We start from the raw sequence: 14,577 nt of genomic DNA, 5'->3' as shown, positions 1-14,577 counted from the left end.
ATCACATTCAGTTATCTAACAGACTCCCATCCAGAGCGACCCACAGAAGCAACCACGGTCATCGCCCTGCTCAAGGGCTCATCGACAGATCTCCCACAATGTCAATAACGGGGACTCAAACCAGCGATTGGTCCCTCCACAGTTCCCCAAGAGCTGCAACTCAACCACCCAAGACCCCCCCCCCCCCCCCCCCCCCCCGAGTGAAATAAAACTATTCAGTTCCCCACCCCCAAGACCCTTGTCCCCAAATCCCCATCCCCCAAAGCGCCAACAATCAACAAAATGAACACAATTTTAAAAAAGAATGACAGGCTGATCAGCCTCAAGCAAGGAAAACAAAAAACAAAAGACATCAAGGACAACAAAAATCATAACAGCAAGGCCAACTGAAGATGTTTGAGTGCATGTATGGCATTATTTACATGTGTGTGTGTGCGTGTGTGTCCCAGTGTATGTGCACATGTATACATTTGAATGAGAGTGTGTTTTTGCATGTGTACAAACACCTAAACTGCATCAGCCTCAGGCAAACAGGCATTAGCTGTAACAACACTGCCCCTCAGTGTCATTCAAACTTACTTGTTATTTTTGGACCTTTTTTTCTTCTTTTATCTTTGATCGTCATTCTATCCCTTGCCCAGCAACGTTTCTACAAACGTTTACCAAAACATAGATACCAAAGTTAGATATCATACCTCCAAAATCTTTAACAAATTGAGCTGTATTACTCACAAAGGATATGTCATGTTTTTGTTTACATTGGGATTCATTCTTAATGAATATTAAAGGGGCAATCTACAATTGGTACATCCATTTTAGACTTTTAAATTCATTATACATACCCATTGATTCTTGAAGAATATAACTTATAAATGCATTTTGAGCTTAGTTTTTTGTATTTGTATTTATTAGGGATCCCCATTAGCTACTGCCTCTTCTTGGGGTCCAAACACATTAAGGCACTTACATCACACATAAAACAAAAGGTAAAACATTACATCATATAACATTATTACACCACTAAATACTGTATCTTGAATACAATGTATAATACCACCATACAGCAATATTTCAATGTATGTGTGTGTAGAGTGTCTGTGCTAGCGTGTGTTTGTGTATGCATGTGTCTGTGTCTGTACCTGTGTGTGTGTCACTTCACACTCTCCGCTATTCCATAAGGTGTATTTTTATGTGTTTTTTCAAATCTAATTCTACTGCTTGCATCGGTTACCTGATGTGGAATAGAGTTCCATGTAGTCATGGCTCTATGTAGTATTATGCGCCTTCCATAGTCTGTTCCGGACTTGGGGATTGTGAAGAGACCTCTGGTGGTATGTCTTGTAGGGTATGGATGGGTGTCATTTTGATCTCATTGATGGTCAGTCCTTCCATCCATATCTCTGTCTATGAATTTGAGAGTAGTTACATTTCTCCAGACCCATCCCGCAGCTGTTTACCAAAATGGTTCACACTTTGCTGTTGTTTGAATGGCATATTACCCTGTCAAATGAACTGTATTACTCACAAAGGATATGTCATGTTTTTGTTAACATTGGGATTAATTATTGATTAATCTTAAAAGGGCAATCTACATATTGAACATATTTAAAGTTGTTAAGCAAAATCAGCTTCACTTCGGATCTTATAATCATCTACAGATATCTTTGCCATCACTGGAAAAACATTACTCGTCCTTCCCCATTCCACAACACACCAGTCACACTGAAAAATGCTCTGGGTAACAAAAGGGATCCCCTTGATTTTCAGCAATTTTTTATAGTCTTTTTCACACAGGCTTGCCAGTGCTTTGAAATAGATCTTACTGGTTGTTGTCCTCTAAACGCCGATAAATTTTTGTATCTACCTAGTTTATTTTTAAAGTTATTTTTTAGTTTTGAACTCTCTATTATTACACATTGGGAATGTAGGACAGTCTTAGAATAAACTACGGAAAGAAGCTGGTGAAATTGAGCCTTGTTGGTAATATGGACATGCACATCGATCAATTCAGCTGTACCCCATCAGTTTTATGATCTATTGATCTATGATCTATTGCTAATAATAGTCATCACCTCAACCCTCATCACTCATACTGTTGCTCAGATTAATAAAATCTATGGGCTAACTATTGTTTGCTCTAAAAAGAGAGGAAATGTTACCTTCAGCAAACAATTTTCACAAATTCAAACTTTGAGGTGCACGAAAACCAAACTCAACTTATGATTATCTTTTGTAATATAAATGAGTTGATGGTTTCAACAAATGATTTCTACATGTTTCTAATTCACCACCTCAGAAAGTACACACCCCCTGACTTGTTTTTTAAATTTTGTTGTGTTACAGCCTGAATTAAAAAAAACATTTTTATTGAGATTTTCTGTCACTGGCCGACACACAATACCCCATAATTACAAATGAAAAGCTGAAATGTCTGAAGTCAATAAGTATTCAACCCCTTTGTTATGGCAAGCTTAAATAAGTTCAGGAATAAAAATGTGCTTAATAAGTCACATAATAAGTTGCATGGACTCACTCTGTGTGCAATAACAGTGTTAAATATGATTTTTTGAGTGACTACTTCATCTCTGTACCCCACACATTCAATTATCTGTAAGGTCCCTCAGTTGAGCAGTGAATTTCAATCACAGATTCAACCACAAGGACCAGGTATGTTTTCCAATGCCTCACAAAGAAGGTAGACAGGTAAAAAAAAGCAGACATTGAATACCCCTTTGAGCATGGTGAAGTTATTAGTTACACTTTGGATGGGGTATCAATACACCCAGTCACTACAAAGATACAGGCGTCCTTCCTAACCGGAGAGTTAACGGAGAGGAAGAAAACCGCTCAGGGATTTCACCATCAAGCCAATGGTGACTTTAAAACAATTACTCTGATAGGAGAAAACTGAGGATGGATCATCAACATTGTAGTTACTCCACAATACTAACCTAAATGGCAGAGTGAAAACAAGGAAGGCTGTACAGAATACAATATTCCAAAATATGCATCATGTTTGCAATAAGGCAGTAAAGTAAAACTATCAAAAATGTGGCAAAGAAATTAACTTCATGTCCTGAATACAAAGCGTTATGTTTGGGGCAAACACAACACATCACTGAGTACCACTCTGACCAGAAATAACCCTGAAGGAGCGGCAAAGCTCCACAGCAGAAATTGGAGTATCTGTCCATAGGACCACTTTAAGCCGTACACTCCACAGAGCTGGGCTTTACGGAAGAGTGGCCAGAAAAAAAGCCATTGCTTTAAGAAAAAAAAATATGCAAACACGTTTGGTGTTCGCCAAAAGGCATGTGGGAGACTCCCCAAACATATGGAAGAAGGTACTCTGGTCAGATGAGAATAAAATTATGCTTATGCAAGCAACACTTGAGTGGTTTAACGTGAACCATTTAAATGTCTTGGAATGGCCTAGTCAAAGCCCAGACCTCAATCCAATTTAGAATCTGTGGTATGATTTAAAGATAGCTGGACACCAGCGGAACCCATCCAATTTGAAGGACCTGGAGCAGTTTAGCCTTGAAGAATGGGCAAAAATCCCAGTGACTAGATGTGCCAAGCTTATAAAGATATACCCCAAGAGACTTGCAGCTGTAATTGCTGCAAAAGGTGACTATTTCTTGTTTGCTTCACAATAGAAAATGTTTTTCATCTTTAAAGTGGTCGGTATGTTGTGTAAATCAAATTCTATAACCCCCCCAAAAATCCATTTAAATTCCAGGTTGTAAGGCAACAAAATAGGAAAACTGCCAAGGGGGTGAATACTTTCGCAGGCCACTGTATGCAAATGTGTTATTTCTGTATTTCATTTTCAGTATATTCATAACATTTCTAAAAACATGTTTTCATGTTATCATTATGGGTTATTGTCTGTAGATGGGTGAGATTTGTTGTTGCTTTAATCCATTTTGAATTCAGGTTGTAACACAACAAAATATGGAATAATTCAAGGAGTATGAATACTTTTTGAAGGTAATGTAGATCTGTGTTTCTCCTCCTACCTCTCCAATAGGAAGCAATACATCAATATTGGATAGTCCAGGTCTGAGGAGTCTGCAGTCACAGGGGTCAGTGTTGAGCCCTATCCTGTTTTTAATTTACATGCTCCCTCTCGGCCAAATCCTCAGAGATTATAACATCAACTTCACCTGCTACCTTGACTATACCCAGATTTATATTAACACTAAACCGGACATTCAGCAGCTAGCAAAACTCAGCAGCTGCATAGAAGACATCAGGGCATGGATGAAAGAGAACTTCCTCCAGTTAAACAGTAACAACACTTAGGCTGTGCTTATTGGGACACCCAAGCAGGTCATCAGTGGTGGAAACATCTAACCTACAATCAACGGCCAAGCCTTCCACCTGTTCTCTGTCATCTCCAACCTGGGAGTCAAGTTGGATCCTTCTCTGTCCTTCGATGCCCACATAAAACAAATATGTAAAACGTAATTTTTCCATCTTAAAAACATGACTAGATGTTGTCAAGATCTTTGCAGATGAGCCAAAAATACCAAATGCCATTGCGCAGGTTCTTAAGCTTGTTCCTCATGTTTTAGCTAGAGCAAATCATGCCTTTGATGGTGTGATTGATACCACTCTTTGACTCAATAATGAAATATATCAGGTTACTGATGGATGGGTTTGGATTTTGTCAAGAATAGGCCTGCTTGGATTAATGTCATGCAGTGAGTCACTTTTCAGTGGAAAAGTGAGCCACTGCCTACTTCCATGTCACCTACACAGCGATGCAGACTCTTATCGTCCGAAGTTGAGGTCTCTCACCTGTTTGGTATTCAGATGACCACACTGAGGGTCCAGCAGTCCAGACATGTCATAGTACCTGATAAGTAGAGTGTCGGACTCCTCCAGGCTTGAAGCAATCTTCCCAATCTCTGTCATCAAACACCACTCTCTTAAGGTCACTGAGAGTGAGGGCATGCTGACCAACTCTATCATCAATTCCTAAGGCCTTTAGTTGTCAATGTTATTTATCATCAAAATCGTCATAATAATATTTTCCCACCAGAAAATATTTTTGCTTATTGAATAGAGTTCAAGTGGTGATGAAATAAATCACAAGAGCCTTTGTTTCAATCACTGTCCAGGTGCCCATGGATGTGCCTGACTTGACTCCCTGAACATTTTGTAAAACTGTGTATTATAGAGCTTCAAGATGGCTGACCCTGACTGCACCACATGACCCATTGAAATTATTTTTGAGCACAGATTTCTCCAAACCAATGTATCCATTCTGCGAGTTTCTCTTTTCTTTGAAGCTATCACATTATTTCCATTCACCTGCAACAAGAACTCAGATGTGCGAGTGATTTTTGAATTTTGAAACTGTATCCATACTGAAAGCTCTCTCTTCTTAGGCTGAGGATGAGGAGGATGAGGACCAGCCTCTGAGCCTGTCCTGGCCAGACACCATGCGCAAGCGTTTCACCTACCTCTTAATCATGCCCATCATCTTCCCTCTGTGGCTAACACTGCCCGATGTCAGGAAACCAGTAAGTGCTTCTCGTCCATTTCTATCTCTTACTGTTCCAGTTTGTCAGATAGAGAATTAGACATGTGTCCCAAATGGCACCATATTCCCTATGTAGTGCACTACACCCTATGGGCCTTGGTCAAAGCTAGTATAGGGAATAGGGTGCCATTTGTGACACAGACATAGAGAGAAAGACTAATGTTTGATATGAACTGTATCTGTTTACTTATTTTTCTATAACTGGTAATTGTGTGATGTGTTATTTGCTGTAGATATCTGTATACCATAGTATTGAGGCTTCATTTCTGTAATTTCCATCTTTATAGTAACTATATATTTTTCCTCCCTTTGTCTAACAGACTGCAAAGAAGTTCTTTCCCATCTCATTTCTGGGCTCTATCTGCTGGATTGCTGGATTCTCCTATTTAATGGTGTGGTGGGCTCACCAGGTACGTGGGGAACAGTGGAGGCTAAAATAATTGAACCGTTTTTCACACTACTGAGCCTTACCGAACCAAGCCAAACCAAGCTGTAATAAGCTGATCTGGTTATTCATAGGGCTGTGGCAGGTATAACATTTTGTCAGCCCGTGATTGTCAAGCAAATAACTGCCGGTCTCACGGTAATTGACTGTTAATTAATATAAACAAGTTTAGCATCTGCTGGCTTCCACACATAGCCTACAAGTCACTGATGCAGAACTTTGTAACTTCTACGTTTTAAAAAAGTCATATAAATCAATTTAATATGGACTACACCTTCACATTAAATCCATGATTTATTTTAGACAGTTCTAAAGAACCATGATATGAAGAAAATGTACTCTATTTCAGAAGAAATAGCCTTCCTCGTGTTAGGCCCTGATATGGCTATGCCATACAGCTGTGAACTACGCTAGTTAATTTAGCTGACAGGATTTGCTTAGAATTAGGGGGCATTAAAGTATGAAGAATACAATTGAACATGGCTTAATAAAATAGAAAGGATATTTTCTCCAAATGATTTCAAAGGAAGTGAGCACCTTCGGCTTTTCCTGTGATGAGCGGTTAACAAAGAAACTGGTCCCACTATATGCTTAATTTAGAGTTATTTATGGAACTTTAGTTGTGTTTGGATTTTGTATCAATTCTAAGGCTGCATGAGGAGACTCTAATGATGATTTGAAAAAAAATAGCATGAAAGGCATGAGCTCTAATTTGTTTCTTGTGCAAGCTGCACACACTTCATCAGTCTCTCATTCACAATTTGACAAGCACTTGATAATATTCACCAGACCTTATTAGCCAATGCCCGTCAAGTGATTGGGTCCTTCTCACAGGCATTTCAGCTAAAAAGTAGGCTACAAGTAAATGAAGACAGACACATTGGGGACAAAACTGTGCGCGTTCCTTTTATTGAATTCCGAGGCAAATATTAAAGATGTTAGAACTGTCAACGTTTAGCCTACTTTTCGTCAGCCAGCAAGTTATCCTGCCTCTTGTCCATCCTTAAAGGGTTCTCCTAATCCTGTTCGAGTGGGCGGATTTCCTCATCTTTCTCGCCAGCCATGATTTTGGGCAGCTCCATGGTAAGAAATGTCACTGTTCCTGGTGCAAAAACACTGCTGTCCTGGAGCTCCAGTAAATTATATTACAAAGCTGCTCCAGAATGTTCTACGCCAGGATATGGATATCAATTCTATTGTAGTCTATGTCTGTTTTAATGATATGTGACTAACCACCTGGATTTGGTCTTATGTAGCAAATTTTTTAATTGTGTTTCTGACTTTGGATAAAAGTAGAGACTCAGAGCAACATAATGGTATATCATAAACTGCATTTTTGAGAAAATGGCGTTTGAATGTTTTGGTATCTTAAGAAGAGATCTTCTTTGTCTACACCCATTCAACCTCGTTCACACTGTTTTAAGCTTTAGCCCCACCCATCTCGTTTCGCCCTTGCAGCCTTCAGAGCGCACACTTGATGATAATTTGTTTACCTCTTGATACCATGAAAACAGCCTAACCAGCTCTGCTGGCAACAATTTAATTATGCTTTTTTGCCAATGTTTATTGACACCTGCCATATTCAGCGGGTGTTGTACACTTTACCTTAAGACATGTAGCTAGCTAGTTAGGTAAACAATAAACCTAGCTAGGTAAGCAACATGTAAGATCACACACGTCACATAACGTTAGCAGACGAGCCAGCCAGCTAACGTTAGCTGGTTAAACAACAATGAAATAGTGCCAAATCATGTCATTCCTACCCTGCAAGAACCTTCTGGAAGCTAACCAACTAGATTCAATGTTAGCTTGCCTGTTTGGGAAAGGCTTGCCGTTAGCGGGACACCTCGACAACATCCGGTGAAATTGCAGAGCGTGAAATTCAAACAACAGTATTCTAAATATTTAACTTTCATAAAACCACAAGTGTAATATATAAAAATAAAGCTTAACTTCTTGTTAATCCAGCCGCCGTGTCAGATTTCAAAAAGCAAACCATGCGATTATCTGAGGACAGCGCCCCGCATACAAACACATGACAATCATATTTCAAACAGGTAGGTGCGACACAAAAGTCAGAAATAGCGATATAAAAAATGCCTTACCTTTGATGATCTTCTTCTGTTGGCACTCCAAAAGGTCCCATTTACATCACAAATGGTCCTTTTGTTAGATAATGTCCTTCTTTATATCCATAAAAACTCATTTTAGCTGGTGCGCTTCAGTCAATAATCCACCCATTTTCCCTCCATCAAAATGCATACAAAATGAATCCAAAACGTTACTAATAAACTTTCCCAAACAAGTCAAACAACATTTATAATCAAACCTTAGGTATCCTAATATGCAAATAAACAATCAAATTGAAGACGGAGAATAGTTATTATCTTTACCGGAGAAAAATACCAAAGAACGCGCTTTCTTCCACACGCTTGGAAACACTACAGCCAAAATGGGAGCCACATAGAAAAATTACAATTTCTGGGTAATTTTTCAAAAACCAGCCTGAAATTCTTTCTAAAGACTGTTGACATCTAGTGGAAGCCCTAGGAACTGCAATCTAGGAGGACTTGGCCTTATAATTAAAGTAATAGCCATTGAAAAAAGTGGTAAGCTGACATTTTATTTTTTGGGGATGGTTTGTCCTTGTAAACTGCCATATCAGTTCTGTTATTATTTTAACAGTTTTAGAAACGTTAGAGTGTTTTCTATCCTAATCTACCAATTATATGCATATCCTAGCTTCTGGACCTGAGTAACAGGCAGTTTACTTTGGGCACGCTTTTCATCCGGACGTCAAAATACTGCCCCCTAGCCCAAAGAGGCTAGCTAACATTAGGCTCTAACTAGTAAACAAATGGCTTTGGGATACGAATAATAACATCATAAACATAATGTTAGCTAGGGAGCCAGCCAGCTAACGTTAACTAGCTAGTTAACAGTACACTTTACCTTAAGACATGTAGCTAGCTAGCTAGGTAAACAATGAATCTAGCTAGGTAAACAACGTGTACGATCACACACGTCACGTAACGTTAGCTAACGAGCCAGCCAGCTAACATTAGCTAGTTAAATAACAATGAACATAGTGCCGAATCATGTCGTTACTACCCTGCATGAATCTGCTGGGAGCTAACCAACCAGGTTCAATGTTAGCTAGCTAACATTAGGCTCTAACTAGCGAAGTAAATGGTTCTGGGAAACAAATAATAACATCATACACTTAACGTTAGCTAGGGAACCAGCCAGCTAACGTTAGCTAGCTAGCTAACAGTACACTTTAACTTGAAATGAAACCACTTTCTGTCAAAATTTGAAACGTTTAATATCTGAAAATGTAGCAAGCTAGACTATCTTACCCGCATAAATCATCATGCATGATGGACGCGTCTCCCTATCATGGATGCCCTTAGTTTGAAGATGTAATCCGGAGACTGGTGTCTCCATTTCTTTAGCGATCATCTAATTCTACTGATTTCAAAACTCGATCCTCCAGAAAGTGGAGAGCAACACTTATGCAGCTCCACTACAGAATATTTTTTTTAAAAGCTGCATTCGACAGGATTAACCAACACAGACTGACCAGCTAAAATAGACAGAAACCTTCTATATGGCAGACCAATCTGAACTCCTCTCTTGGCGTCCAGCCCACTCATTATCTCAGCCAATCATGGCTAGTGGGAAGGTTGCTTGTCTTTTTCTGTAGCTTAACCAACAGGGCACGTAATTTAACAGTTATTTTTCATATTTACAGATGGCATGTAAGTTTGTTATTAAGGCACATGAAATTTCCAAAGTTCCAAAAGGCGTTTCTGACAAAAAAAACGCATTTTGATGAAAAAAAAATATATATAAAAATGGCTCTCCTGTGAAGTCGTGACTTGCGACATACGCCTAGTTTCCTGAAACGGGTCACATATTATAAAGGGCAGCTCTGAACAGTTGAACCTGGATTTTAAATAGCTGACAGATTCTCTGCTAGACACTAATAACATGTGCATTATATCTGGCCCTGTGCTCACTCTGAATGGTGACATTGAACGCTTTAGCAGTATTCTTTCTCTTCAGATGGCTCATTCATCACAAAACCTACTGATGTTGCTGATTTACTTTAATGATTTTTTAATTGGCAAGATTAGCAAATTTAGGCATGACATGCCAGCAACAAACGCTGACACTACAAATTAAAATTTTGAAAGACAAGCATTGTAATTTTGAAATCCGTAAAGTGAGTGTGGAAGAGGTGAAAAAATTATTGTTGTCTATTAACAATAACAAGCCACCGGGGTCTGACAACTTGGATGGAAAATTACTGAGGATAGTAGCAGACAATATTGCCACTTCTATCTGCCATATCTTCAATCTAAGCCTACTAGAAACTGTGTGCCCTCAGACCTTTAGTGAAGCAAATTTAATTCCGTTACCCAAGAATAGTAAAGCCCCCATTCCTGGCTCAAATAGCCGACAAATCAGCCTGTTACAAACTCTTAGTAAACTTTTGGAAAGAATTGTGTTTGACCAGATAAAATGCTATTTTACAGTAAACAGATTCACAACAGGTGTTCAGCATGCTTATAGGGAAGGACATTCAACAAGCATGGCACTTACACAAATGAATGATGATTGGCTAAAATAAATTGCTGATAAAAAGATTGTGGGAGCTGTTTTGTAAGACTTCAGTGCGGCTTTTGAAATTATCGATCCCAGTCTGCTGCTGAAAAAACATCTGTGTCATGGCTTTACACTCCCTGCTATATTGTTGATAAAGAGTTACCTGTCTAACATAACACAGAGGTTGTTCTTTAATGGAAGACTCCAACATTATCCAGGTAGAATCAGGAATTCCCCAGGGCAGCTGTCTAGGCCCCTTACTTTTTTCAATCTATACCAATGACATGCCACTGGCTTTGAGTAAAGCCACTTTGTATGTGGATGACTCAACACTATACAGGTCAGCTACTACAGCGAATAAAATCACTGCAACACTTAACAAAGAGCTGCAGTCAGTTGGGGTGACTAAACTGCTTGGAGTAACCCTGGATTGTAAACTGTCATGGTCAAAACATGTTGATACAACAGTAGTAAAGATGGGGAGAAGTCTATCAACAAGGCATGTCCTACAGGCCCTAGTTCTGTTGCACCTGGACTACTGTTCAGTCATGTGGTCAGGTGCCACAAAGAAGGACCTCAGAAAATTACAATTGGCTCAGAACAGGGCAGCATGCATGGCTGGCCCATAAATGAACACAGAGAGCTAACATTAATAATATGCATATAAATCTGTCATGACTCAAAGTGGAGGAGAGATTGACTTCATCACTACTTGTTTTTGTAAGAAGTGTTGACATGCTGAATGCACCGAGGTGTCTGTTTAACCCGTGTGTTGTCTTAAGGGTAAAAAATGACCCACCACTATGTTTAACAGCAGACAAAAACCCTTAAATTATATTTTTTCAACATGAAATTTGATGACTTTTCCTAGAATGACCCCAACATTAGAAAAAGTGAATCATCGCTTTTGTTCATACTTCCGTGAAAGCTGTACACCACCAGGGTCATTTTTGACCCGGCAGTTATAAAATCATTTACACACCACAAAAACCACAAAGACACACACACACACACACACACACACACACACACACACACACACACACACACACACACACACACACACACACACACACACACACACACACACACACACAATGAGAAATGGAGATTATCTGTGCTACTGATTGAACTCACCCAGCAGCTCCTGAAGAGGAAGATCACCATGGTTGGCACAGTTAGAAAGAACAAGCCTGAGCTCCCCCCTGCAGTCCTTGCAACAAGGGGGAGAGAGGCCTTCTCATCAAAGTTTGCCTTCACCCCCACCACCACTCTAGTTTCTAACCTTCCAAAGAGGAACAAGAATGTGGTCCTCCTGAGCACACTGCACAATCAGTGATGGTGAGGACAGGAAGCCGTCATCCTGGACTACAATCACGATAAAGGAGACATGGACAACCTGAACAAGGTGATTGGAACTTACAGCTGCAGGAGGATGACTGCCCGCTGGCCCCTGGTCATCTTCCATAACATCATTGATGTGTAGTCATACAATGCCTTCGTGATATGGAACAAGATCAACCCTACCCTGATGCCTGATAAGCGGAACAAGAGGATGGTATTCCTGGAGCAGCTGGGAAAGGCACTTGTAACCCCAAACATTCAAAGAAAGTAGTGCCTCCTCCACAGAGCAACCACTGCAGCGCTTGTGAAAGCTGTTCACGAGGCTGAATCTTGTCCTGATCTACCCAAGGCTGCAGCTGGGGCAGGCAAGAGGAGGACATGCCAATTCTGCCCCCCAAAGAAGGACTGTAAAAACAAATACTATGTGCTGCACATGAGAAATACATCTGCAAAGTCCATGTACACACACTTACATACTGTCCTACATGTGCTAATTAGATTTGATTGATTTATGTTCTTCACGTTTTTGTTTTGTTTCTATAATCTTATTTTATTCTTATTTATTGTTGTTGTTTATACACCTTGTGCGTGGGGGCAATGGTTAAAAAATAGGAGAAGAATAGTATTTTGTAGTTGAATTCCTCATTGTAGAGTATATAAGAATATATCACTATGTTGCCAAAAAGGTTCAAGACTGTTATTGTTTCCCTTCAATAAAATGCATTCAAAACTACTTTCTGCACATATCTTCTACTTTCTTTGGCTATACAAGTGCTATATCTTGCTAAAACATTTATGTTTACACCTATGCAGTACCTTTAGCAATAATAATAATAATAATAATTAACTTCTACTTTAATAAAGAAAACAATTATGACAGGTGTGTTGTAATAAAAGCGAGTGGTGTCCACTGATTAAATGCAGTCTTTCTGCATTGTGAAGAGGGAAATCCCAGATATTCACAAAGTTTGTGATGAATGACCGGTTGTTTCTTCATGCAAAAATGATTTGGAGTTTAAATTTCAATTAAGCTGCTTTATTTTAGGGGTTTAGTGAAGGTGGGTCATGTTTTACCCTTAGGACAAGGGAAGTATACAGAATGTTAAGACTACACAAGGGTTAAACTACTAACACACAGTTCAGACACCCATGCATACTCCACAAGATATGCCACAAGAGGTCTCTTCACAATCCCCAATTCAAGAACAGACTATGGGAGGTGCACAGTACTACGCGGGGCCATGGCTACATGGAACTCTATTCTACATCAGGTAACTCATGCAAGCAGTAGGATCAGATTTAAAAGACAGATAAAAATACACCTTATTGAAAAACGGGGACCGTGAAGAAACACACAGGCACAGACACCCGTTTGCACATATGAATGAATTTTCTATTTGTAGATATGTGGTAGTAGAGTAGTAGCCTGAGGGAACACACTTTGTTGTTGCCTTGGCAGCAGCTAATGGGGATCCTTAATAAATATAAATGAGTAGGTCTAACAAACAGCAAAAGCACTAGCCTATGTCAATCTACTATCTCCCATAGTACAAAAGTTGAATTATTATATTGGTCAACTTGTCCTTCTGTGCAGTAAATAAATATTTCAAACATACTCTGGGACAGTTGTGGGAGGCGATAGATCCCAAATTAATAAAACCATACCATAAAAAAACTTTCAAAAGCAATGAGGCTGATGTAACAGATAAGAGCATTTAGCTTAAAATGTTAATAAACTATTAAGCTATACATTAAGTGTGCCCTCAGGCCCATACTCGACTACCACATATCTACAACACAAAATCCATGTGTACGTGTGTGCATAGTGTGTATGTTATTGTGTATTTGTATGCATGTGTCTGTGCCTATGTTTGTGTTGCTTCACAGCCCCTGCTGTTCTATAATCAAATTTTACTGCTTGTATGAGTTACTTGATGAGGAATAGAGTTCCATGTAGTCATGGTTCTATGTAGTACTGTGTGCCTCCCATAGTCTGTTCTGGACTGGGACTGTGAAGAGACCTCTGGTGGCATGTCTTGTGGGGTGTGCATGGGTTTCTGAGCTCTGTGCCAGCTGTTCAAACAGACAGCTTGGTGCATCTCTCACAAATACAAATAGTGATGAAGTCAATCTCTCCTCCACTTTGAGCTAGGGGAGATTGACATGCATATTATTAATGTTAGCGCTCTGTGTACATCTAAGGGTCCGCCATGCTGCCCTGTTCTGAGCCAATTGCAATTTTCTTAAGTCCCTCTTTGTGGCACCTGACCACATGACTGAACAGTAGTCCAGGTGCAACAAAACTAGGGCCTGTAGAACTTGCCTTGTTAATAGTGCTGTTAAGAAGGCAGAGCAGCGTTTTATTAGAGACAGACTTCTCCCCATCTTAGCTACTGTTGCATCAACATGTTTTGACCATGAAAGTTTACAATCCAGGGTTACTCCAAGCAGTTTAGTCACATCAACTTGCTCAATTTCCACATTATTAATTACAAGATTTAGTTGAGGTTTAGGATTTAGTGAATGATTTGTCCCAAATACAATGCTTTTAGTTTTTTGAAATATTGAGGACTAACTTATTCCTTGCCACCCATTCTGAAATGAAGTACAGCTCTTTGTTAAG

General features: G+C 39.5%; 1 protein-coding gene across 2 annotated transcripts in view; it reads left to right on the top strand.

Moving 5' to 3' along the window:
• The window catches only part of LOC110531927 (sodium/potassium/calcium exchanger 2), a 177,036-nt gene that overhangs the window by 150,040 nt on the left and 12,419 nt on the right, over nucleotides 1-14,577 (top strand). For both annotated transcript variants that reach the window (XM_021615417.3, XM_021615421.3), the window contains 2 exons: nucleotides 5,400-5,534; nucleotides 5,875-5,964. In XM_021615417.3, the coding sequence (XP_021471092.2) occupies nucleotides 5,400-5,534; nucleotides 5,875-5,964 (225 nt within the window). The remainder of the gene's footprint in view (nucleotides 1-5,399; nucleotides 5,535-5,874; nucleotides 5,965-14,577) is intronic.

The sequence above is a fragment of the Oncorhynchus mykiss genome, chromosome 9, assembly GCF_057628025.1.
Source record: "Oncorhynchus mykiss isolate SJ-2025 chromosome 9, ASM5762802v1, whole genome shotgun sequence".
NCBI classification, from domain to species: domain Eukaryota; kingdom Metazoa; phylum Chordata; class Actinopteri; order Salmoniformes; family Salmonidae; genus Oncorhynchus; species Oncorhynchus mykiss.
The sequence above is the reverse complement of the archived record's forward strand: the minus strand, read 5'-3'. Positions and strand labels throughout refer to the sequence as shown.